This window comes from Salvelinus namaycush, unplaced genomic scaffold, assembly GCF_016432855.1.
Source record: "Salvelinus namaycush isolate Seneca unplaced genomic scaffold, SaNama_1.0 Scaffold544, whole genome shotgun sequence".
NCBI lineage: Eukaryota > Metazoa > Chordata > Actinopteri > Salmoniformes > Salmonidae > Salvelinus > Salvelinus namaycush.
This window is the reverse complement of record NW_024061247.1, coordinates 3,420-30,840: the sequence shown is the minus strand read 5'-3', so window position 1 is coordinate 30,840 and position 27,421 is coordinate 3,420. Positions and strand designations below refer to the sequence as shown.

Below are 27,421 nucleotides of genomic sequence, written 5' to 3'. Positions count from 1 at the left end.
ATAGATGGATGGATATATTTCTAACCCCTTCCTCCTCCTTGATGGATGGATAGATAGATGGATGGATATATTTCTAACCCCTTCCTCCTCCTTGATGGATGGATAGATAGATGGATGGATATATTTCTAACCCCTAGATAGATAGATAGATAGATAGATAGATAGATAGATAGATAGATAGATAGATAGATAGATAGATAGATAGATAGATAGATAGATAGATAGATAGATAGATAGATAGATTTCTAACCCCTTCCTCCTCCTTGATGTGTGTGATGGATGGATGGATAGATAGATAGATAGATAGATAGATAGATAGATAGATAGATAGATAGATAGATAGATAGATAGATAGATAGATAGATAGATAGATAGATAGATAGATAGATAGATAGATAGATAGATAGATGATAGATAGATAGATATATTTCTAACCCCTTCCTCCTCCTTGATGGATGGATGTGTGTGATGGATGGATATATTTCTAACCCCTTCCTCCTCCTTGATGTGTGTGCAGATGTTTACAGAGCGCTTTGCAGAGCGTCTGGAGGATGCTGACTATAAAGGTCTGGTCCAGATCAGATGGCAGTTAGGAGGACTGCACTTCTCCCAGACACAACAGATCTTCAGCCGCATACAGGCCAAGGACGCCTTCATCCAGGTGGGTCCAACACACACACACACACACACACACACACACACACACACACACACACACACACACACATTAGCAGTCAACATAGATTGATTGCTATTATGCTTTACATCGTATTGGTTTTCATTAAATGTAGGAATTCACCCTGCATGGAGCACTACATTAAAGACAGTTTCATACAGGTTCACCCTGCATGGAGCACAACATTAAAGACAGTTTCATACAGGTTCACCCTGCATGGAGCACAACATTAAAGACAGTTCCATACAGGTTCACCCTGCATGGAGCACAACATTAAAGACAGTTCCATACAGGTTCACCCTGCATGGAGCACAACATTAAAGACAGTTTCATACAGGTTCACCCTGCATGGAGCACAACATTAAAGACAGTTTCATACAGGTTCACCCTGCATGGAGCACAACATTAAAGACAGTTTCATACAGGTTCACCCTGCATGTTGTTGTTTCAGGGGGTATACAGTAACTGTTGTTGTTGTTTCAGGGGTATACAGTAACTGTTGTTGTTGTTTCAGGGGGTATACAGTAACTGTTGTTGTTGTTTCAGGGGGTATACAGTAACTGTTGTTGTTGTTTCAGGGGTATACAGTAACTGTTGTTGTTGTTTCAGGGGGTATACAGTAACTGTTGTTGTTGTTTCAGGGGGTATACAGTAACTGTTGTTGTTTCAGGGGGTATACAGTAACTGTTGTTGTTGTTTCAGGGGTATACAGTAACTGTTGTTGTTGTTTCAGGGGGTATACAGTAACTGTTGTTGTTTCAGGGGGTATACAGTAACTGTTGTTGTTTCAGGGGTATACAGTAACTGTTGTTGTTTCAGGGGTATACAGTAACTGTTGTTGTTTCAGGGGGTATACAGTAACTGTTGTTGTTTCAGGGGGTATACAGTAACTGTTGTTGTTGTTTCAGGGGTATACAGTAACTGTTGTTGTTGTTTCAGGGGGTATACAGTAACTGTTGTTGTTGTTTCAGGGGTATACAGTAACTGTTGTTGTTTCAGGGGTATACAGTAACTGTTGTTGTTTCAGGGGTATACAGTAACTGTTGTTGTTTCAGGGGTATACAGTAACTGTTGTTGTTTCAGGGGGTATACAGTAACTGTTGTTGTTTCAGGGGGTATACAGTAACTGTTGTTGTTGTTTCAGGGGGTATACAGTAACTGTTGTTGTTTCAGGGGGTATACAGTAACTGTTGTTGTTTCAGGGGGTATACAGTAACTGTTGTTGTTGTTTCAGGGGGTCAGGGGTATCCGGTATCTAGGTAAGGGAACCTACATCGACTGCGCCCTCGCCAACATGACACAGGAAATTACACGCTCGCCTTCGGGCCCCAGGGCACTGCGATTCGCTGTCGTCATCACCGACGGTCACGTGACAGGAAACCCCTGCGGCGGAGTGAAGGTGACGGCGGAGAGAGCGCGCGACGAGGGCATCAGAATGTTTGTGGTCGCGGCAACGAAGAACGTGGACGAGACGGGTCTGAGGGAGATTGCTAACTCTCCGGCCAACGTCTACAGAAAAGACTTCCTGGCTGTCGACCTCAGTGGCAACAAGCCTGTTATACAGCTGGACACTATAGACCGCATCATCAAGACCATGGTAACACACACACACACACACACTAACACACACACTAACACACACACTAACACACACACAAACACACACACAAACACACACACAAACACACACCCACACGCTAACACAGTAACACACACACTAACACACACACACACAAACACTAACACACACACTAACTCTCACACACTAACACACACACACACACACACACACACTAACACACACACAAACACACACCCACACACTAACACAGTAATACACACACACAGACACACTAACACTCACACACACACACACTAACACACACCCACACACTCACACACTAACACTCACACAGTAACACACTAACACACACACACACACACACACACACACACACACACACACACACACACACACACACACACACACACACTAACACAGTAACACACAAACACACACACACACACACACACACACACACACACACACACACACACACACACACACTAACACAGTAACACACAGACACACTAACACACACACACACACTAACACAGTAACACACACACACACACACACACACACACACACACACACACACACACACACACACTAACACAGTAACACACAAACACACACACACACACTGTGATGATTACGTACTATAGTTTTATATTTAAACTGTTTATTTTGTCTTTTTCCAGACCCATCTGGCCTATCAGGAGGTGAGACTGAGGACAACAATACACCTGTTTACCATACAATCAACATAGAAGCATCATACTGTTATAATACACCTGTTACCATACAATCAGCATAGAAGCATCATACTGTTATAATACACCTGTTACCATACAATCAGCATAGAAGCATCATACTGTTGTAATACACCTGTTACCATACAATCAGCATAGAAGCATCATACTGTTGTAATACACCTGTTACCATACAATCAGCATAGAAGCATCATACTGTTGTAATATACCTGTTACCATACAATCAGCATAGAAGCATCATACTGTTGTAATATACCTGTTACCATACAATCAGCATAGAAGCATCATACTGTTGTAATATACCTGTTACCATACAATCAGCATAGAAGCATCATACTGTTATAATACACCTGTTACCATACAATCAGCATAGAAGCATCATACTGTTGTAATATACCTGTTACCATACAATCAGCATAGAAGCATCATACTGTTGTAATACACCTGTTACCATACAATCAACATAGAAGCATCATACTGTTATAATACACCTGATGACATACCACTATATATACACACAATATATCCAAAGTATGCGGACACCAATTCAAATTAGTGGATTCGGCTTTTTCAGCCACACCCGTTGCTGACAGGTGTATAAAATCAAGCACACCGCCATGCAATCTCCATAGACAAACATTGGCAGTAGAATGGCCCATACTGAAGAGCTCAGTGACTTTCAACGTGGCACCGTCATAGGATACCACTTTTTCAACAAGTCAGGTTGTCAGATTTCTGCCCTGCTAGAGCTTCCCTGGTCAATTGTAAGCGCTGTTATTGTGAAGTGGAAACGTCTAGGAGCAATATTGGCTCAGCCGCAAAGTGGTAGGCCACACAAGCTCACAGAACGGGACAACCGAGTGCTGAAGCGCGTAAAAAAGTGTCTGTCCTCGGTTGCAACACTCACTACCGAGGTCCAAACTGCCTCTGGAAGCAACGTCAGCACAAGAACTGTTTCTCGGGAGCTTCATGAAATGGGTTTCCGTGGCCGAGCAGCCGCACACAAGCCCCAGATCATCATGCCCAACGCCAAGCATTGGCTGGAGTGGTGTAAAGCTCGTCGCCATTGGACTCTGGAGCAGTGGAAATGCGTTCTCTGGAGGGATGAGTCAGTCTTCACCATCTGGCAGTCGGACTAATCTGGGTCGGACTAATCTGGGTTTGGTGGATGCCAGGAGAACGTTACCTGTTCCAATGCATAGTGCCAACTTTGTTTAGTATAGTGCTGACTGTAAAGTTTGGTGGAGGAGGAATAATGGTCTGGGGCTGTTTTCATGGCCCCTTAATTCCAGTGAAGGGAAATCTTAACACTACAACATACAATGACATTCTAGACGATTCTGTGCTTCCAAATTTGTGGCAACAGTTTGGGGAAGGCCCTTTCCTGTTTCAGCATGAAAATGCCCCCGTGCACAAAGCCAGGTCCATACAAGAAATGGTTTGTCGAGATCGGTGTGGAAGAACTTGACTGGCCTGCACAGAGCCCTGACCTGAACCCTATCGAACACCTTTGGTATGAATTGGAACGCCGACTGCGAGCCAGGCCTAATCGCCCAACATCAGTGCCCGACCTCACTAGTGTTCTAGTGGCTGAATGGAAGCAAGTCCCTGCAGCAATGTTCCAACATCTAGTGGAAAGCCTTCCCAGAAGAGTGGAGGCTGTTATAGCAGCAATGTTCCAACATCTAGTGGAAAGCCTTCCCAGAAGAGTGGAGGCTGTTATAGCAGCAATGTTCCAACATCTAGTGGAAAGCCTTCCCAGAAGAGTGGAGGCTGTTATAGCAGCAATGTTCCAACATCTAGTGGAAAGCCTTCCCAGAAGAGTGGAGGCTGTTATAGCAGCAATGTTCCAACATCTAGTGGAAAGCCTTCCCAGAAGAGTGGAAGCTGTTATAGCAGCAATGTTCCAACATCTAGTGGAAAGCCTTCCCAGAAGAGTGGAGGCTGTTACAGCAGCAATGTTCCAACATCTAGTGGAAAGCCTTCCCAGAAGAGTGGAGAATGTTATAGCAGCAATGTTCCAACATCTAGTGGAAAGCCTTCCCAGAAGAGTGGAGGCTGTTATAGCAGCAATGTTCCAACATCTAGTGGAAAGCCTTCCCAGAAGAGTGGAGGCTGTTATAGCAGCAATGTTCCAACATCTAGTGGAAAGCCTTCCCAGAAGAGTGGAGGCTGTTATAGCAGCAAAGGGGGACCAACTCCATATTAATACCCATGATTTTGGAATGAGATGTTTGATGAGCAGGTGTCCACATACTTTTGGTCATGTAGTGTATATATATATGTATACATTAGAGGTTTGATTATTTATTGATTGATTGATTAATACTAGATGTCTCTGTTTCTCCCTGTCTGATTGATTGATACTAGATGTCTCTGTTTCTCCCTGTCTGATTGATTGATACTAGATGTCTCTGTTTCTCCCATGTTAGTGCTACAAGGTGAAGTGTCTGGAGACAGAAGGACCTCCTGGTCCCAAAGGACACAGAGGGCAGAAGGTACACACAGACACACACACACACACACACACACAGACAGACAGACAGACAGACAGACAGACAGACAGACAGACAGACAGACAGACAGACAGACAGACAGACAGACAGACAGACAGACAGACAGACAGACAGACAGACAGACAGACAGAGCGAGCTTGTTGTTCTCTCTGGTTTCTCCCGTTAAATACAGTTTTGTAACTATGTGCAAATCTCTCTCTCAATTCAATTAAAGGGCTTTATTGGCATGGGAAACATGTTAACTTTTCTCTCTCTCTCTCTCTGTCTCTGTCTCTGTCTCTCTCTCTGTCTCTGTGTGTGTGTTAAGTAATGTGTCATATCTGTGTAGGCTGAATTAGAAATTTACATGGCCAGATAATTTTTTTATATATGTTTGTCATAGAGAATAGGATGTTATGCAGAAAAATATGTTGGCAGGACAAGGCTATGTATGTTTGTGCACATGGAAGTCAGTGATTTGTGTGTACTACAGGTTTTAATGAGATAATACAAATGTGATGTGACTAAAATTAAAGGGCATGTAGTTGACTGAAATGGCCCACTGTTTTGGTCATTTTGATAATAACTACACTAAATCATTATTCAAATGAAATGTAACTTAATTATATTTTTGTCAAAATCACTAAGACTAGACTAAATCAAAAAAGAGTGACAAAATTAACACTGTGATAAACCAGGTCTCCATCCAACCTTTTTTATGCCAGTAAAGTACAAAAATGTCATGACAAAAGGCTTGGGTAGCATATAGCCTATACCGAAGAGGCTTGGGTAGCATATAGCCTATACCGAAGAGGCTTGGGTAGCATATAGCCTATTGCGGAGAGGCTTGGGTAGCATATAGCCTATTGCGTAGAGGCTTGGGTAGCATATAGCCTATACCGAAGAGGCTTGGGTAGCATATAGCCTATTGCGGAGAGGCTTGGGTAGCATATAGCCTATTGCGGAGAGGCTTGGGTAGCATATAGCCTATTGCGTAGAGGCTTGGGTAGCATATAGCCTATTGCGGAGAGGCTTGGGTAGCATATAGCCTATTGCGGAGAGGCTTGGGTAGCATATAGCCTATTGCGGAGAGGCTTGGGTAGCATATAGCCTATTGCGGAGAGGCTTGGGTAGCATATAGCCTATTGCGGAGAGGCTTGGATAGCTATAGCCTATTGCGGAGAGGCTTGGATAGCTATAGCCTATTGCTCACGGTAACAGCTGGTAGAGAGAGGCTAGAAATGTGTAGCCGAAATAAGAAGCTAAATATTAGATAGATATTTGGCCATTCATTAGCTTGATATTAGGGCTATACATATGTAAGCCTACCTGTCAAAGTGCAATATTTTCTTTTAACAGATTATGAAATGGCAGATCTGTGCGTTTCTCCAGGCTGAGCTCTGCAGTCACTGGGCACGCAGAGCTCCACAATTGATTCGGCCAACATTTATATTTTTAGACAAGAACATTATTCTGCCTAGGCTACAACACAGTTCAATGGGGATTTATTATTGCTATCAAGTGACTACGCTATTGTTTAGGGCTGTAAACTGCAGTGATGTAGGCTAATTTGAATAACCTTGTTTCGAATGTATGTTAATGCCAAAATAACCTCCCTAGGCCTGATATGCCACCATTTGGATCTGTTTGGATCTGTTTGGATCTGTTTGGATCTGTTTGGATCTGTTTGGATCTGTTTACATGTTCCAGAAAGGTAGCAGGCCACTAATATCTTGTGTGTTACAGGGAATCAAAGGAGACAATGGCAACTCCGGTCTTAAAGGAGAGAGAGGAAGACAGGGCGACCCCGGCATCGAGGGTCCCATTGGTCAACCAGGAGTCAAGGCAAGTCTACAGGCTCCTCCCATTCACACACACGACCAGTAATTATGTAATTATGCAAATGTACCTAGTAATACTAGTGATAATGTATATATATAGTGACTAGTAATACTAGTGATAATGTATATATATAGTGACTAGTAATACTAGTGATAATGTATATATATAGTGACTAGTAATACCAGTAATTATGTAATTATGCAAATGTAACTAGTAATACTAGTGATAATGTATATATATAGTGACTAGTAATACTAGTGATAATGTATATTTATAGTGACTAGTAATACTAGTGATAATGTATATATATAGTGACTAGTAATACCAGTAATAATGTCTTTATATATAGTGACTAGTAATACTGTCTTTATATGTAGTGACTAGTAATACCAGTAATAATGTATTTATATATAGTGACTAGTAATACTAGTGATAATGTATTTATATATAGTGACTAGTAATATTGTCTTTATATATAGTGACTAGTAATACCAGTAATTATGTAATTATGCAAATGTACTAGTAATACTAGTAATAATGTCTTTATATATAGTGACTAGTAATACTAGTAATAATGTCTTTATATATAGTGACTAGTAATACTAGTAATAATGTCTTTATATATAGTGACTAGTAATACCAGTAATAATGTATTTATATATAGTGACTAGTAATATTGTCTTTATATATAGTGACTAGTAATGCTAGTAATAATGTCTTTATATATAGTGACTAGTAATATTGTCTTTATATATAGTGACTAGTAATGCTAGTAATAATGTCTTTATATATAGTGACTAGTAATATTGTCTTTATATATAGTGACCAGTAATAATGTCTTTATATATTGACTAGTAATACTAGTGATAATGTATTTATATGTAGTGATTAGTAATACTAGGGATAATGTATTTACATATAGTGACTAGTAATACGAGTGATAATGTCTTTATATATAGTGACTAGTAATACTAGTGATAATGTATTTATATGTAGTGACTAGTAATACCAGTAATAATGTATTTATATATAGTGACTAGTAATACTAGTGATAATGTATTTATATGTAGTGACGAGTAATACCAGTAATAATGTCTTTATATATAGTGACTAGTAATACTAGTGATAATGTATTTATATGTAGTGACTAGTAATACCAGTAATAATGTATTTATATATAGTGACTAGTAATACTAGTGATAATGTATTTATATGTAGTGACGAGTAATACTAGTGATAATGTATTTATATGTAGTGACTAGTAATACCAGTAATAATGTATTTATATATAGTGACTAGTAATACTAGTGATAATGTATTTATATGTAGTGACGAGTAATACTAGTAATAATGTATTTATATGTAGTGACGAGTAATACTAGTAATAATGTATTTATATGTAGTGACGAGTAATACCAGTAATAATGTATTTATATATAGTGACGAGTAATACTAGTGATAATGTATTTATATATAGTGACTAGTAATACTAGTGATAATGTATTTATATGTAGTGACGAGTAATACTAGTAATAATGTGTGTTGTTTCCCTAATGGCTGTTGTTCTGTTGTTCTGTGTTCTGTTGTTCTGTTGTTCTGTTGTTCTGTTGTTCTGTGTTCTGTTGTTCTGTTGTTCTGTTGTTCTGTTGTTCTGTTGTTCTGTGTTCTGTTCTAATTTCTGTTCTGTTCTTGTAGGGTGAAATTGGTCTGGAGGGGGAAAAGGTGAGATCAATATTTCATTAGGTATTAATCATTGATTATCAGATCTGGGCAGCGTGGGACTCAAGGTAGATTCTGTATTATTGCTGAGTGTGTGTGTTTTCAGGGAGAGATCGGAGCTGAGGGGAAGAAGGGTGTGGCCGGCCTCGCAGGACGCAACGGGACAGACGGACAAAAGGGGAAGATCGGACGCATCGGCGCTCCCGGCTGCAAAGGAGATCCAGGAGACAGGGTACGTTCTGAGAAACCTGATGAGATCCAGGAGACAGGGTACGTTCTGAGAAACCTGACGAGATCCAGGAGACAGGGTACGTTCTGAGAAACCTGACGAGATCCAGGAGACAGGGTACGTTCTGAGAAACCTGACTAGATCCAGGAGACAGGGTACGTTCTGAGAAACCTGACGAGATCCAGGAGACAGGGTATGTTCTGAGAAACCTGACTAGATCCAGGAGACAGGGTATGTTCTGAGAAACCTGACGAGATCCAGGAGACAGGGTATGTTCTGAGAAACCTGACGAGATCCAGGAGACAGGGTATGTTCTGAGAAACCTGACGAGATCCAGGAGACAGGGTATGTTCTGAGAAACCTGGCGAGATCCAGGAGACAGGGTATGTTCTGAGAAACCTGGCGAGATCCAGGAGACAGGGTACGTTCTGAGAAACCTGGCTAGATCCAGGAGACAGGGTATGTTCTGAGAAACCTGACGAGATCCAGGAGACAGGGTACGTTCTGAGAAACCTGACGAGATCCAGGAGACAGGGTATGTTCTGAGAAACCTGATGAGATCCAGGAGACAGGGTACGTTCTGAGAAACCTGACGAGATCCAGGAGACAGGGTATGTTCTGAGAAACCTGACGAGATCCAGGAGACAGGGTACGTTCTGAGAAACCTGACGAGATCCAGGAGACAGGGTACGTTCTGAGAAACCTGACGAGATCCAGGAGACAGGGTAGGTTCTGAGAAACCTGACGAGATCCAGGAGACAGGGTACGTTCTGAGAAACCTGACGAGATCCAGGAGACAGGGTACGTTCTGAGAAACCTGACGAGATCCAGGAGACAGGGTACGTTCAGAGAAACCTGGCGAGATCCAGGAGACAGGGTACGTTCTGAGAAACCTGACGAGATCCAGGAGACAGGGTACGTTCAGAGAAACCTGACGAGATCCAGGAGACAGGGTACGTTCAGAAAAACCTGACTAGATCCAGGAGACAGGGTACGTTCAGAGAAACCTGGCGAGATCCAGGAGACAGGGTACGTTCTGAGAAACCTGACGAGATCCAGGAGACAGGGTACGTTCAGAGAAACCTGACGAGATCCAGGAGACAGGGTACGTTCAGAGAAACCTGACGAGATCCAGGAGACAGGGTATGTTCTGAGAAACCTGATGAGATCCAGGAGACAGGGTACGTTCAGAGAAACCTGACGAGATCCAGGAGACAGGGTATGTTCTGAGAAACCTGACTAGATTCAGGAGACAGGGTATGTTCTGAGAAACCTGACGAGATCCAGGAGACAGGGTATGTTCTGAGAAACCTGACGAGATCCAGGAGACAGGGTATGTTCTGAGAAACCTGGCGAGATCCAGGAGACAGGGTATGTTCAGAGAAACCTGACGAGATCCAGGAGACAGGGTATGTTCTGAGAAACCTGACGAGCTCCAGGAGACAGGGTATGTTCTGAGAAACCTGGCGAGATCCAGGAAACAGGGTACGTTCTGAGAAACCTGACGAGATCCAGGAGACAGGGTATGTTCTGAGAAACCTGACGAGATCCAGGAGACAGGGTACGTTCTGAGAAACCTGACGAGATCCAGGAGACAGGGTATGTTCTGAGAAACCTGACGAGATCCAGGAGACAGGGTACGTTCTGAGAAACCTGACGAGATCCAGGAGACAGGGTACGTTCTGAGAAACCTGACGAGATCCAGGAGACAGGGTACGTTCTGAGAAACCTGACGAGATCCAGGACACAGGGTATGTTCTGAGAAACCTGACGAGATCCAGGAGACAGGGTATATTCTGAGAAACCTGACGAGATCCAGGAGACAGGGTACGTTCTGAGAAACATGACGAGATCCAGGAGACAGGGTACGTTCTGAGAAACATGACGAGATCCAGGAGACAGGGTACGTTCAGAGAAACCTGATGAGATCCAGGAGACAGGGTACGTTCTGAGAAACCTGACGAGATCCAGGAGACAGGGTACGTTCTGAGAAACATGACGAGATCCAGGAGACAGGGTACGTTCTGAGAAACATGACGAGATCCAGGAGACAGGGTACGTTCTGAGAAACCTGACGAGATCCAGGAGACAGGGTAGGTTCTGAGAAACCTGACGAGATCCAGGAGACAGGGTATGTTCTGAGAAACCTGACGAGATCCAGGAGACAGGGTATATTCTGAGAAACCTGACGAGATCCAGGAGACAGGGTATGTTCTGAGAAACCTGACGAGATCCAGGAGACAGGGTAGATTCTGAGAAACATGACGAGATCCAGGAGACAGGGTACGTTCTGAGAAACCTGACGAGATCCAGGAGACAGGGTACGTTCTGAGAAACCTGACGAGATCCAGGAGACAGGGTACGTTCAGAGAAACCTGACGAGATCCAGGAGACAGGGTATGTTCTGAGAAACATGACGAGATCCAGGAGACAGGGTATGTTCAGAGAAACCTGACGAGATCCAGGAGACAGGGTATGTTCTGAGAAACCTGACGAGATCCAGGAGACAGGGTACGTTCAGAGAAACCTGACGAGATCCAGGAGACAGGGTACGTTCTGAGAAACATGACGAGATCCAGGAGACAGGGTACGTTCTGAGAAACCTGACGAGATCCAGGAGACAGGGTATATTCTGAGAAACCTGACGAGATCCAGGAGACAGGGTATGTTCTGAGAAACCTGACGAGATCCAGGAGACAGGGTATGTTCTGGGAAACATGACGAGATCCAGGAGACAGGGTATATTCTGAGAAACCTGACGAGATCCAGGAGACAGGGTATGTTCTGAGAAACCTGACGAGATCCAGGAGACAGGGTATGTTCTGAGAAACCTGACGAGATCCAGGAGACAGGGTATGTTCTGAGAAACCTGACGAGATCCAGGAGACAGGGTATGTTCTGAGAAACATGACGAGATCCAGGAGACAGGGTACGTTCTGAGAAACCTGACGAGATCCAGGAGACAGGGTACGTTCTGAGAAACCTGACGAGATCCAGGAGACAGGGTACGTTCAGAGAAACCTGACGAGATCCAGGAGACAGGGTATGTTCTGAGAAACCTGACGAGATCCAGGAGACAGGGTATGTTCAGAGAAAGCTGATGAGATCCAGGAGACAGGGTATGTTCTGAGAAACCTGACGAGATCCAGGAGACAGGGTACGTTCAGAGAAACCTAATGAGATCCAGGAGACAGGGTACGTTCTGAGAAACCTGACGAGATCCAGGAGACAGGGTATGTTCTGAGAAACCTGACGAGATCCAGGAGACAGGGTATGTTCAGAGAAACCTGACGAGATCCAGGAGACAGGGTATGTTCTGAGAAACCTGACGAGATCCAGGAGACAGGGTACGTTCTGAGAAACATGACGAGATCCAGGAGACAGGGTATGTTCTGAGAAACCTGACGAGATCCAGGAGACAGGGTACGTTCAGAGAAACCTGACGAGATCCAGGAGACAGGGTACGTTCTGAGAAACATGACGAGATCCAGGAGACAGGGTACGTTCTGAGAAACCTGACGAGATCCAGGAGACAGGGTATATTCTGAGAAACCTGACGAGATCCAGGAGACAGGGTATGTTCTGAGAAACCTGACGAGATCCAGGAGACAGGGTATGTTCTGGGAAACATGACGAGATCCAGGAGACAGGGTATATTCTGAGAAACCTGACGAGATCCAGGAGACAGGGTATGTTCTGAGAAACCTGACGAGATCCAGGAGACAGGGTATGTTCTGAGAAACCTGACGAGATCCAGGAGACAGGGTATGTTCTGAGAAACCTGACGAGATCCAGGAGACAGGGTATGTTCTGAGAAACATGACGAGATCCAGGAGACAGGGTATATTCTGAGAAACCTGACGAGATCCAGGACACAGGGTATGTTCTGAGAAACCTGACGAGATCCAGGACACCGGGTATGTTCTGAGAAACATGACGAGATCCAGGAGACAGGGTACGTTCAGAGAAACATGACGAGATCCAGGAGACAGGGTACGTTCTGAGAAACCTGACGAGATCCAGGACACAGGGTATGTTCTGAGAAACCTGACGAGATCCAGGAGGCAGGGTACGTTCTGAGAAACTTGACGAGATCCAGGAGACAGGGTATATTCTGAGAAACCTGACGAGATCCAGGAGACAGGGTATATTCTGAGAAACATGACGAGATCCAGGAGACAGGGTATATTCTGAGAAACCTGACGAGATCCAGGAGACAGGGTACGTTCTGAGAAACCTGACGAGATCCAGGAGACAGGGTATATTCTGAGAAACATGACGAGATCCAGGAGACAGGGTATATTCTGAGAAACCTGATGAGATCCAGGAGACGGGGTACGTTCTGAGAAACCTGACGAGATCCAGGAGACAGGGTATATTCTGAGAAACCTGATGAGATCCAGGAGACAGGGTACGTTCTGAGAAACCTGACGAGATCCAGGAGACAGGGTACGTTCTGAGAAACCTGACGAGATCCAGGAGACAGGGTATGTTCTGAGAAACCTGACTAGATCCAGGAGACAGGGTACGTTCTGAGAAACCTGACGAGATCCAGGAGACAGGGTATGTTCAGAGAAACCTGACGAGATCCAGGAGACAGGGTATGTTCTGAGAAACCTGACAGAACATAACATCTTGTAAGGTACGACGCTGCAGAAGAGAAGCAGGTACGGAGAGTTTAAATTTAATTTGGAACGGACGTGGCAACAGGACAGGAACAGTGTCAGAACTGGGAAACACAAAGACAGGCGACAATCAATGCAGCAGCGGGGAACAGAGCTGGGGAACTGACACATATAGAGGAGGTAATAAACAGGTGATAGAGTCCAGGAGAGTCCAATATCGCTGATGCGCGTGACAAGGGAAGGCAGGTGTGCGTAATGATGGTGTCAGGAGTGCGTAATGCAGGACAGCCTTCGAGCGCCACGGAGGGGGAGCGAGAGCAGGCGTGACACATCTATTATATATGTTCTGAGAAACCTGACAGATCAACACATCTATTATATGTTCTATTACTAGCATGTCACGCCCTGACCTTAGAGAGCCTTTTTATGTCTCTATTTGGTTTGGTCAGGGTGTGATTTGGGGTGGGCATTCTATGTTTTGTTTTCTATGTTTCTTTATTTCTATGTTTTGGCCGGGTATGGTTCTCAATCAGGGACAGCTGTCTATCGTTGTCTCTGATTGGGAACCATACTTAGGTAGCCCTTTTCCCTCCTTTCTGTGTGGGAAGTTGTCTTTGTTTGTGGCACTATAGCCCTGTAAGCTTCACGGTTGTTTCGTTCGTTTGTTGTTTTGTTGGCGACATTTTAAACAAAAAGGAAAATGTACGCCCACCACGCTGCACTTTGGTCTCCTTCCAGCATCAGCCGTGACATAGCAACACTATTGGCTTGATATTTAATTGAGTTCTCAACAAACGTGAATTCTACTTCAAGTAAACCAACCCTTGAAATCATGTTGTTGATTTGTGGTTGAAATCTGTTTGAAATTAGTGTACATTGACCACTATTTTCCCAGTGTGTGTGTGTGTGTTATAAATATGTGTGCGTGTCTCTGACAACAGGGTCCTGATGGTCACTCGGGAGACGCGGGCAATGGTGGACTTCCTGGAACAGACGGAGAGAAGGTACGCGATTGAGATCAAACAGAATTGTAATCATAAAACTACAACGCCTCGTTTGCTGCTTGGACCCTAGTTCTACAATCACTGTGTTTGTGTCTCCAGGGAGATCCCGGTCGATCAGGAAGCGCAGGCCCCCTCGGCCCGGTGGGAGACGCTGGACCTAAGGTAAACAGGAAGTCACTGCACACGATATGATGTTACTTCCTACATCCCAGTGTTCCATATGCTCTGATATCAGAGGGATCATCCCTGACCTCTGTTGCTCTTCACTGCTCCTCTCTGGTTGTTAGACCAGGGACCTGATAGAAAGGTCAGAGGTCAGAGTTAGAGGTTAAAGGGTAAATAACCCTGTTGTCTTCCTCCTCCTCAGGGTGAGAGAGGGAGTCCCGGCTCGCCTGGCTTCCCTGGAGCCAAAGGAACACCAGTAAGAAGCTCTACTCCACACACACTATAACACTCTACTACACACACTATAACACTCTAACTGGCCCAGTAATGTAGAATACTGTATGTCATATAATCATATGTGTGTCTCTTCTAGGGAACTATTGGAGGCCCAGGAGACAAGGGAGAACTGGTGAGACCCTCTGAATCTCTGCACAGTCAACGTGTTCTAGGGAAACTAGCTCTGTGTCTCAATATTGTCTGTACGTTGTGGCATAGTCTAATGGTTTCTGTCTCTAACGGTTGTGTAATGTTTGTCCAGTTGTGTTTGTCTAATGGTTGTTGGGTCGTTGTGTTTGTCTAATGGTTGTTGGGTCGTTGTGTTTTGTAGGGGAGAAGAGGAGACTTTGGGTCAAAGGGGAATCAGGGAACAGACGGAGTTAAAGGAGACAAGGTATGACACAACATCGCTCAAACACACTTGCTCTCACACACACACACACACACACACTTTCACTCGCTCACACACACTTGCTCTCACACACACACACACACTTTCACTCGCTCACCAGTCCTACCTGTTGTCCTCGTGTGTTTCAGGGCGAGGCAGGACCTGAGGGGCTGAGAGGACTACCAGGTGAAGTAGGAAACAAAGGAACCAAGGGAGACAACGGACTCCCAGGGCCACGCGGGCCCCCCGGCTCTTCAGGAGCGGCAGGGAAGAACGTAGGTCACAGATCATAGCTTCACCAGTCCGATCACAATGCTTTCCTCATGTTCTTGGCTTCCTGTATGTGTGTGTGTGTGTACATGGTCATGTTATGGTGATATGGTGGCAATTTACAGTAACCACGGGGATGGCATGATAATGTTGCTATGGTAACCACTATCTGTGTAACAGGGTACCCGTGGCGACCCCGGTGATGCCGGACCGAGAGGAGACCCCGGCCTGGCAGGACCAAAGGTGTGTGTCTGTTTGTCTCAGTGTGTAGTTCTCAGTGTGTGTAGTTCTCAGTGTGTAGTTCTCAGTGTGTAGTTCTCAGTGTGTGTAGTTCTCAGAGTGTGTAGTTCTCAGTGTGTGTAGTTCTCAGTGTGTGTAGTTCTCAGTGTGTAGTTCTCAGTGTGTAGTTCTCAGTGTGTGTAGTTCTCAGTGTGTGTAGTTCTCAGTGTGTAGTTCTCAGTGTGTGTAGTTCTCAGTGTGTGTAGTTCTCAGAGTGTGTAGTTCTCAGTGTGTAGTTCTCAGTGTGTAGTTCTCAGAGTGTGTAGTTCTCCGTGTGTGTAGTTCTCAGTGTGTAGTTCTCAGAGTGTGTAGTTCTCAGAGTGTGTAGTTCTCCGTGTGTGTAGTTCTCAGTGTGTGTACATTACATTACATTTTACATTTTAGTCATTTAGCAGACGCTCTTATCCAGAGCGACTTACAGTAGAGTGCATACATTTTATTACATTTTACATACTGAGACAAGGATATCCCTACCGGCCAAACCCTCCCTAACCCGGACGACGCTATGCCAATTGTGCGTCGCCCCACGGACCTCCCGGTTGCGGCCGGCTGCGACAGAGCCTGGGCGCGAACCCAGAGACTCTGGTGGCGCAGCTAGCACTGCGATGCAGTGCCCTAGACCACTGCGCCACCCGTGTAGTTCTCAGTGTGTAGTTCTCAGTGTGTAGTTCTCAGTGTGTGTAGTTCTCAGTGTGTAGTTCTCAGTGTGTAGTTCTCAGTGTGTGTAGTTCTCAGTGTGTAGTTCTCAGAGTGTGTAGTTCTCAGTGTGTGTAGTTCTCAGAGTATAGTTCTCAGTGTGTAGTTCTCAGAGTGTGTAGTTCTCAGTGTGTAGTTCTCAGTGTGTGTAGTTCTCAGTGTGTGTAGTTCTCAGTGTGTGAAGTTCTCAGTGTGTGTAGTTCTCAGTGTGTAGTTCTCAGTGTGTAGTTCTCAGTGTGTGTAGTTCTCAGAGTGTGTAGTTCTCAGAGTGTGTAGTTCTCAGTGTGTGTAGTTCTCAGTGTGTAGTTCTCAGTGTGTAGTTCTCAGTGTGTAGTTATCAGTGTGTGTAGTTCTCAGTGTGTGTAGTTCTCAGTGTGTGTAGTTCTCAGTGTGTGTAGTTCTCAGTGTGTAGTTCTCAGTGTGTGTAGTTCTCAGTGTGTAGTTCTCAGTGTGTGTAGTTCTCAGAGTGTGTAGTTCTCAGTGTGTAGTTCTCAGTGTGTAGTTCTCAGTGTGTAATTCTCAGAGTGTGTAGTTCTCAGAGTGTGTAGTTCTCCGTGTGTGTAGTTCTCAGTGTGTGTAGTTCTCAGTGTGTAGTTCTCAGTGTGTAGTTCTCAGTGTGTGTAGTTCTCAGTGTGTAGTTCTCAGAGTGTGTAGTTCTCAGTGTGTGTAGTTCTCAGAGTGTAGTTCTCAGTGTGTAGTTCTCAGAGTGTGTAGTTCTCAGTGTGTAGTTCTCAGAGTGTGTAGTTCTCAGTGTGTGTAGTTCTCAGTGTGTAGTTCTCAGAGTGTGTAGTTCTCAGTGTGTTTGTGTTTGTCTCAGTGAATGTAGTTCTCAGAGTGTGTAGTTCTCAGTGTGTGTAGTTCTCAGTGTGTGTAGTTCTCAGTGTGTAGTTCTCAGAGTGTAGTTCTCAGAGTGTGTAGTTCTCAGTGTGTAGTTCTCAGAGTGTAGTTCTCAGTGTGTAGTTCTCAGAGTGTTTGTGTTTGTCTCAGTGAGTGTAGTTCTCAGAGTGTAGTTCTCAGTGTGTAGTTCTCAGAGTGTTTGTGTTTGTCTCAGTGAGTGTAGTTCTCAGTGTGTAGTTCTCAGAGTGTAGTTCTCAGTGTGTAGTTCTCAGAGTGTTTGTGTTTGTCTCAGTGAGTGTAGTTCTCAGTGTGTAGTTCTCAGAGTGTAGTTCTCAGTGTGTAGTTCTCAGAGTGTTTGTGTTTGTCTCAGTGAGTGTAGTTCTCAGAGTGTAGTTCTCAGAGTGTAGTTCTCAGTGTGTAGTTCTCAGAGTGTTTGTGTTTGTCTCAGTGAGTGTAGTTCTCAGAGTGTAGTTCTCAGAGTGTAGTTCTCAGTGAGTGTAGTTCTCAGAGTGTAGTTCTCAGAGTGTAGTTCTCAGTGTGTAGTTCTCAGAGTGTAGTTCTCAGTGTGTAGTTCTCAGAGTGTGTAGTTCTCAGAGTGTAGTTCTCAGAGTGTAGTTCTCAGTGTGTAGTTCTCAGAGTGTTTGTGTTTGTCTCAGTGAGTGTAGTTCTCAGAGTGTAGTTCTCAGAGTGTGTGGTGCGTCTGATACGACGAGGAGCAGGATGAACTGCAGATGTTACAGATGAGTGAGATGCAAAACAACAGAGAAGTTAAAGGATCTTCTAGCTGTTGTGGACGTCAACCTGACATTGCTGTTGACTTCATGTCTGACTCTCTCTTTAATGCAGGAGGTTCCCAAACTCAGTTATCGGGACCTCGAGGGGGGCATGTTTTGGTTTTTGGCCCTGGCACTACACAACTAATCATCAAGCTTTGATCATTTGAATCAGATGTGGAGCGTTATGGGCAAAAAAAACAAAATGTGCACCCAGGAGGACCCAGGACCGAGTTTGGGAACCCTGATGTGACTGTTTTGACTGTGTTGTGATCGATTGATTTATGTGCTGATCGATTGATTTCTGTGCTGATCGATTGATTTCTGTGCTGATCGATTGATTTCTGTGCTGCTGTAGGGCGACGTGGGAAGAGCTGGCTTCAGTTACCCAGGACCAAGAGGACCAACGGTACACACACACATACACACACACACACACACACACACACCAGCACACACACCACAGGCTGGTGACTTGAACAATTTACAAGGATGGGAGAACCACAGTAGAGGCGAGGACTGAGACAGGGTTGTCACGGAGATGACAAAGCAGGAAGGGGACTGAAACAGGGTTGTCACGGAGATGACAAAGCAGGAAGGGGACTGAGACAGGGTTGTCATGGAGATGACAAAGCAGGAGGGGGAATGAGACAGGGTTGTCACGGAGATGACAAAGCAGGAAGAGGAATGAGACGGCTACTTACAGTGTTGGGAAGGGATCACAGCAGTGATTGAATGAGGGTATGAGTCAGGAGTTGAGGTGTTCAGAGACTTCAGTCCAGAACAGGGGTTGAGGTGTTCAGAGACTTCAGTCTGTTTACAGCTCATCACACCCAGTGGCTCTGGGTCTGTTTACAGCTCATCATACCCAGTGGCTCTGGGTCTGTTTACAGCTCATCACACCCAGTGGCTCTGGGTCTGTTTACAGCTCATCATACCCAGTGGCTCTGGGTCTGTTTACAGCTCATCACACCCAGTGGCTCTGGGTCTGTTTACAGCTCATCACACCCAGTGGCTCTGGGTCTGTTTACAGCTCATCACACCCAGTGGCTCTGGGTCTGTTTACAGCTCATCACACCCAGTGGCTCTGGGTCTGTTTACAGCTCATCACACCCAGTGGCTCTGGGTCTGTTTACAGCTCATCATACCCAGTGGCTCTGGGTCTGTTTACAGCTCATCACACCCAGTGGCTCTGGGTCTGTTTACAGCTCATCACACCCAGTGGCTCTGGGTCTGTTTACAGCTCATCATACCCAGTGGCTCTGGGTCTGTTTACAGCTCATCACACCCAGTGGCTCTGGGTCTGTTTACAGCTCATCACACCCAGTGGCTCTGGGTCTGTTTACAGCTCATCACACCCAGTGGCTCTGGGTCTGTTTACAGCTCATCACACCCAGTGGCTCTGGGTCTGTTTACAGCTCATCACACCCAGTGGCTCTGGGTCTGTTTACAGCTCATCACACCCAGTGGCTCTGGGTCTGTTTACAGCTCATCACACCCAGTGGCTCTGGGTCTGTTTACAGCTCATTAGTATTTTTCACATTCCAAAAAATAAAGGCGCACAAAGTTTGTTTCTCAGAATTCACCAAGGTCAAACAGAGACTGCTCATCTCGCCCACTTATGTATTTGGTGAATATATTTGAATATATTCAGTATAGTTTATTCTAAAAAGGATCAATTTAATATTTCATAACTTAAAAAAAAAATCGTAGGATGATTCCCTGACACACACACACTCCCGAACAGCCTAACACTCTCTCTAACACACTGTCTGACCCTGTGTGGATTCAGGGTGAACGTGGCGAGAAGGGCGGTCTAGGATCCAGAGGAGGCAGAGGAGACTGTGGCCCCAAGGGAGGACCAGGGGGAGCGGGGACCCCTGGAGAGGGGGGTGAACCAGGGCCTCAGGGAGAACCTGGATTCAGAGGACCAAGAGGAGTGGGTGGACGAGACGTACGTACACAAGCACCCACGCATACACACACACAGACAGTGCTTCCACACGGTGTGTGAGTGTGTGTTGTAATCTGTGTATGAAAGTATCTCTTTCTCTCTACAGGGAGATCCAGGTCCTGAGGGAGACCCCGGCCTCACAGTAAGAACCTCTATCCCTCTTTTATCATCCCTCCATCCCTCTACCCCTCCACCCCTCCATCCCTCCATCCCTATACCCCTCCATCCCTCCACCCCTCCATCCCTCTACCCCTCCATCCCTCTACCCCTCCACCCCTCCACCCCTCCATCCCTCTACCCCTCCATCCCTCCACCCCTCCATCCCTCTACCCCTCCATCCCTCCATCCCTCTACCCCTCCAACCCTCCATCCCTCTACCCCTCTATCCCTCTATCCCTCTATCTCTCTACCCCTCTATCCCTCTATCCCTCTATCTCTCTACCCCTCTATCCCTCTACCCCTCTATCTCTCTACCCCTCTATCCCTCTATCTCTCTATCTCTCTACCCCTCTATCCCTCTACCCCTCTACCCCTCTATCCCTCCATCTCTCTATCTCTCTACCCCTCCAACCCTCCATCCCTCTACCCCTCCACCCCTCCACCCCTCCATCCCTATACCCCTCCATCCCTCCACCCCTCCATCCCTCTACCCCTCCATCTCTCTACCCCTCCATCCCTCTACCCCTCTCTCTAACTCTCCATCTCTCTACCCCTCCATCCCTCCATCTCTCTACCCCTCTATCCCTCCATCTCTCTACCCCTCCATCCCTCTACCCCTCTACCCCTCTATCCCTCCATCCCTCTACCCCTCTATCCCTCCACCCCTCCATCCCTCCATCCCTCCACCCCTCCATCCCTCCATCCCTCTACCCCTCTATCCCTCCATCCCTCCATCCCTATACCCCTCCATCCCTCTACCCCTCTATCCCTCTATCCCTCTATCCCTCTACCCCTCTATCCCTCTATCGTTCTATCTCTCTACCCCTCTATCCCTCTATCCCTCTACCCCTCTATCCCTCTATCTCTCTATCTCTCTACCCCTCTATCCCTCTATCCCTCTACCCCTCTATCCCTCTATCCCTCCATCCCTCTACCCCTCTATCCCTCCATCTCTCTATCTCTCTAACCCTCCATCCCTCTACCCCTCTATCTCTCCATCTCTCTATCTCTCTACCCCTCCATCCCTCTACCCCTCTATCCCTCCATCCCTCTACCCCTCCAACCCTCCATCCCTCTATCCCTCCATCCCTCTATCCCTCTACCCCTCCATCCCTCTACCCCTCCAACCCTCCATCCCTCTACCCCTCTACCCCCTCTACCCCTCTATCCCTCCATCTCTCTATCTCTCTACCCCTCCATCCCTCTACCCCTCTATCCCTCCATCTCTCTATCTCTCTACCCCTCCATCCCTCCACCCCTCTATCCCTCCATCCCTCTATCCCTCCATCTCTCTACCCCTCCAACCCTCCATCCCTCTACCCCTCTATCCCTCTACCCCTCCATCCCTCTATCCCTCTACCCCTCCATCTCTCTATCTCTCTACCCCTCCAACCCTCCATCCCTCTACCCCCTCTACCCCTCTATCCCTCCATCTCTCTATCTCTCTACCCCTCCATCCCTCTATCCCTCTACCCCTCCATCTCTCTATCTCTCTACCCCTCCAACCCTCCATCCCTCTACCCCCTCTACCCCTCTATCCCTCCATCTCTCTATCTCTCTACCCCTCCATCCCTCTACCCCTCTATCCCTCCATCCCTCTACCCCTCCATCCCTCCATCCCTCTACCCCTCTACCCCTCCATCCCTCTACCCCTCCATCCCTCTACCCCTCCATCCCTCCATCCCTCTACCCCTCCATCCCTCTACCCCTCTATCCCTCCATCCCTCTACCCCTCCATCCCTCTATCCCTCCATCCCTCTACCCCTCCATCCCTCTATCCCTCCATCCCTCTACCCCTCTATCCCTCCATCTCTCTATCTCTCTACCCCTCCAACCCTCCATCCCTCCATCCCTCTACCCCTCTATCCCTCCATCCCTCCATCCCTCTACCCCTCTATCCCTCCATCTCTCTATCTCTCTAACCCTCCATCCCTCTACCCCTCTATCTCTCCATCTCTCTATCTCTCTACCCCTCCATCCCTCTACCCCTCTATCCCTCCATCCCTCTACCCCTCCAACCCTCCATCCCTCTATCCCTCCATCTCTCTATCTCTCTACCCCTCCATCCCTCTACCCCTCCAACCCTCCATCCCTCTACCCCTCTACCCCCTCTACCCCTCTATCCCTCCATCTCTCTATCTCTCTACCCCTCCATCCCTCTACCCCTCTATCCCTCCATCTCTCTATCTCTCTACCCCTCCATCCCTCCACCCCTCTATCCCTCCATCCCTCTATCCCTCCATCTCTCTACCCCTCCAACCCTCCATCCCTCTACCCCTCTATCCCTCTACCCCTCCATCCCTCTATCCCTCTACCCCTCCATCTCTCTATCTCTCTACCCCTCCAACCCTCCATCCCTCTACCCCCTCTACCCCTCTATCCCTCCATCTCTCTATCTCTCTACCCCTCCATCCCTCTATCCCTCTACCCCTCCATCTCTCTATCTCTCTACCCCTCCAACCCTCCATCCCTCTACCCCCTCTACCCCTCTATCCCTCCATCTCTCTATCTCTCTACCCCTCCATCCCTCTACCCCTCTATCCCTCCATCCCTCTACCCCTCCATCCCTCCATCCCTCTACCCCTCCATCCCTCTACCCCTCCATCTCTCTACCCCTCCATCCCTCTACCCCTCTACCCCTCCATCTCTCTATCTCTCTACCCCTCTATCCCTCCATCCCTCTACCCCTCTATCCCTCCATCTCTCTATCTCTCTACCCCTCCAACCCTCCATCCCTCTACCCCTCTATCCCTCCATCCCTCCATCCCTCTACCCCTCTATCCCTCCATCTCTCTATCTCTCTAACCCTCCATCCCTCTACCCCTCTATCTCTCCATCTCTCTATCTCTCTACCCCTCCATCCCTCTACCCCTCTATCCCTCCATCCCTCTACCCCTCCAACCCTCCATCCCTCTATCCCTCCATCTCTCTATCTCTCTACCCCTCCATCCCTCTACCCCTCCAACCCTCCATCCCTCTACCCCTCTACCCCCTCTACCCCTCTATCCCTCCATCTCTCTATCTCTCTACCCCTCCATCCCTCTACCCCTCTATCCCTCCATCTCTCTATCTCTCTACCCCTCCATCCCTCCACCCCTCTATCCCTCCATCCCTCTATCCCTCCATCTCTCTACCCCTCCAACCCTCCATCCCTCTACCCCTCTATCCCTCTACCCCTCCATCCCTCTATCCCTCTACCCCTCCATCTCTCTATCTCTCTACCCCTCCAACCCTCCATCCCTCTACCCCCTCTACCCCTCTATCCCTCCATCTCTCTATCTCTCTACCCCTCCATCCCTCTATCCCTCTACCCCTCCATCTCTCTATCTCTCTACCCCTCCAACCCTCCATCCCTCTACCCCCTCTACCCCTCTATCCCTCCATCTCTCTATCTCTCTACCCCTCCATCCCTCTACCCCTCTATCCCTCCATCCCTCTACCCCTCCATCCCTCCATCCCTCTACCCCTCTACCCCTCCATCCCTCTACCCCTCCATCCCTCTACCCCTCCATCCCTCCATCCCTCTACCCCTCTATCCCTCTACCCCTCTATCCCTCTACCCCTCCATCCCTCTACCCCTCTATCCCTCTATCCCTCCATCCCTCTACCCCTCCATCCCTCTATCCCTCTATCCCTCTACCCCTCTATCCCTCTATCTCTCTATCTCTCTACCCCTCTATCCCTCTATCCCTCTATCCCTCTACCCCTCTATCCCTCTACCCCTCTATCCCTCTACCCCTCTATCCCTCTATCCCTCTATCCCTCTACCCCTCTATCCCTCTATCCCTCTATCTCTCTACCCCTCTATCCCTCTATCTCTCTATCTCTCTACCCCTCTATCCCTCTATCCCTCCATCCCTCTACCCCTCTATCCCTCCATCCCTCCATCCCTCTACCCCTCTATCCCTCCATCTCTCTATCTCTCTAACCCTCCATCCCTCTACCCCTCTATCTCTCCATCTCTCTATCTCTCTACCCCTCCATCCCTCTACCCCTCTATCCCTCCATCCCTCTACCCCTCCAACCCTCCATCCCTCTATCCCTCCATCTCTCTATCTCTCTACCCCTCCATCCCTCTACCCCTCCAACCCTCCATCCCTCTACCCCTCTACCCCCTCTACCCCTCTATCCCTCCATCTCTCTATCTCTCTACCCCTCCATCCCTCTACCCCTCTATCCCTCCATCTCTCTATCTCTCTACCCCTCCATCCCTCCACCCCTCTATCCCTCCATCCCTCTATCCCTCCATCTCTCTACCCCTCCACCCCTCCATCCCTCTACCCCTCTATCCCTCTACCCCTCCATCCCTCTATCCCTCTACCCCTCCATCTCTCTATCTCTCTACCCCTCCAACCCTCCATCCCTCTACCCCCTCTACCCCTCTATCCCTCCATCTCTCTATCTCTCTACCCCTCCATCCCTCTATCCCTCTACCCCTCCATCTCTCTATCTCTCTACCCCTCCAACCCTCCATCCCTCTACCCCCTCTACCCCTCTATCCCTCCATCTCTCTATCTCTCTACCCCTCCATCCCTCTACCCCTCTATCCCTCCATCCCTCTACCCCTCCATCCCTCCATCCCTCTACCCCTCCATCCCTCTACCCCTCCATCCCTCTACCCCTCCATCCCTCCATCCCTCTACCCCTCTATCCCTCTACCCCTCTATCCCTCTACCCCTCCATCCCTCTACCCCTCTATCCCTCCATCCCTCTATCCCTCTACCCCTCCATCCCTCTATCCCTCTATCCCTCTACCCCTCTATCCCTCCATCTCTCTATCCCTCTACCCCTCCATCCCTCTACCCCTCCATCCCTCTATCCCTCCATCCCTCAACCCCTCTATCCCTCCACCCCTCTACCCCTCCATCCCTCTATCCCCTCTACCCCTCCATCCCTCTACCCCTCTATCCCTCTATCCCTCTACCCCTCTATCCCTCTATCCCTCTATCCCTCTATCTCTCTATCCCTCTACCCCTCTATCCCTCTATCTCTCTATCTCTCTACCCCTCTATCCCTCTATCCCTCTATCCCTCTACCCCTCTATCTCTCTATCCCTCTATCTCTCTATCTCTCTACCCCTCCATCCCTCTACCCCTCCATCCCTCTATCCCTCTATCCCTCCATCCCTCCATCCCTCTACCCCTCCATCCCTCTACCCCTCCATCCCTCTACCCCTCCATCCCTCTACCCCTCCATCCCTCCATCCCTCAACCCCTCCACCCCTCCATCCCTCTACCCCTCCATCCCTCCATCCCTCATCCCTCTACCCCTCCACCCCTCCATCCCTCTACCCTTCCACCCCTCTACCCCTCCATCCCTCCATCCCTCCACCCCTCCATCCCTCTACCCCTCCATCCCTCCAACCCTCCATCCCTCAAACCCTCCATCCCTCTACCCCTCCATCCCTCTATCCCCTCTACCCCTCCATCCCTCTACCCCTCCATCCCTCTACCCCTCCATCCCTCTATCCCTCCATCTCTCTATCCCTCTACCCCTCCATCCCTCTATCTCTCTATCTCTCTACCCCTCCATCTCTCTATCCCTCCATCTCTCTATCTCTCTACCCCTCCATCCCTCTATCCCTCCATCTCTCTATCCCTCTATCCCTCCATCTCTCTACCCCTCCATCCCTCCATCTCTCTATCCCTCCATCTCTCTATCTCTCTACCCCTCTATCCCTCCATCTCTCTATCCCTCTATCCCTCCATCCCTCTACCCCTCCATCTCTCTATCCCTCTACCCTTCCATCCCTCTATCCCTCCATCCCTCCATCTCTCTATCTCTCTACCCCTCCATCCCTCTATCCCTCCATCTCTCTATCCCTCTACCCCTCCATCCCTCTACCCCTCCATCCCTCTATCCCTCCAACCCTCCAACCCTCCATCCCTCTACCCCTCCATCCCTCTACCCCTCCATCCCTCTACCCCTCCATCCCTCTACCCCTCCATCCCTCCATCCCTCTACCCCTCCATCCCTCTACCCCTCTATCCCTCTTATCACTCTTTTGTCATCCCTCTCAGAGAAAGGTCATGTGATGAAATGTGATGTTTTCATTGTAGGAATGTGATGTCATGAACTACATCAGAGAGACCTGTGGCTGCTGTGGTGAGTTATTCCGACACACACACACACACACACACACACACACACACACACACACACACACACACACACACACACACACACACACACACACACACACACACACACACAACAGCCTGAAATCCACGTGTTACATGCCTCCGACTGAGACCTGGTCAGCAGATAATGGCCCTGAATTAACAGGGTGGAATGACGAGACGGACAAAAGTTAGTAGTGTTCAGTATTAGACTCCAAGATGCATTAAATTATACAGTAGTTTTACTTTTTTTTCATGTTTTGTCATTACAAGTGCATTGTAGTATTTAGTATTTTTCACATTCCAAAAAATAAAGGCCTCAAGTTCAAAAAGCTATCTCCATACATCTGCAGAATCCGCTAATTACCTCTCAGTAACAGTCAAATAACTAGTGCATATAACCTGAGACTATTCAATCCGTATAGAAGTTAGTGTATAACAACAAAAGCTATTTGTCGTGTAAAACCGTCAAATTGAACCATAAAGATTTACGTTACATGATAGAGAGCTCGGTGTACTAGCAATGTCAATTTCCATAAAGCTACAAACGACTGGAGACCTGTGTTAAACAATGC

General features: G+C 47.4%; 1 protein-coding gene across 1 annotated transcript in view; it reads left to right on the top strand.

Annotated features, from left to right (window-relative positions):
• Positions 1 to 26,852, top strand: part of LOC120041798 (collagen alpha-2(VI) chain-like) — a gene marked incomplete at its 3' end in the record, with an annotated part of 36,908 nt that extends 10,056 nt beyond the window's left edge. Inside the window, exons 4-21 of the mRNA XM_038986663.1 lie at positions 518 to 661; positions 1,911 to 2,273; positions 2,942 to 2,962; positions 5,446 to 5,511; positions 7,255 to 7,353; positions 9,046 to 9,072; positions 9,176 to 9,301; positions 14,865 to 14,927; positions 15,027 to 15,089; positions 15,295 to 15,348; positions 15,466 to 15,501; positions 15,700 to 15,762; positions 15,909 to 16,034; positions 16,210 to 16,272; positions 18,973 to 19,023; positions 20,407 to 20,568; positions 20,675 to 20,710; positions 26,787 to 26,852. Of these exons, the coding sequence (XP_038842591.1) occupies positions 518 to 661; positions 1,911 to 2,273; positions 2,942 to 2,962; positions 5,446 to 5,511; positions 7,255 to 7,353; positions 9,046 to 9,072; positions 9,176 to 9,301; positions 14,865 to 14,927; positions 15,027 to 15,089; positions 15,295 to 15,348; positions 15,466 to 15,501; positions 15,700 to 15,762; positions 15,909 to 16,034; positions 16,210 to 16,272; positions 18,973 to 19,023; positions 20,407 to 20,568; positions 20,675 to 20,710; positions 26,787 to 26,852 (1,629 nt within the window). The remainder of the gene's footprint in view (positions 1 to 517; positions 662 to 1,910; positions 2,274 to 2,941; positions 2,963 to 5,445; positions 5,512 to 7,254; positions 7,354 to 9,045; positions 9,073 to 9,175; positions 9,302 to 14,864; positions 14,928 to 15,026; positions 15,090 to 15,294; positions 15,349 to 15,465; positions 15,502 to 15,699; positions 15,763 to 15,908; positions 16,035 to 16,209; positions 16,273 to 18,972; positions 19,024 to 20,406; positions 20,569 to 20,674; positions 20,711 to 26,786) is intronic.
• Positions 26,853 to 27,421: the final 569 nt, after the last annotated feature.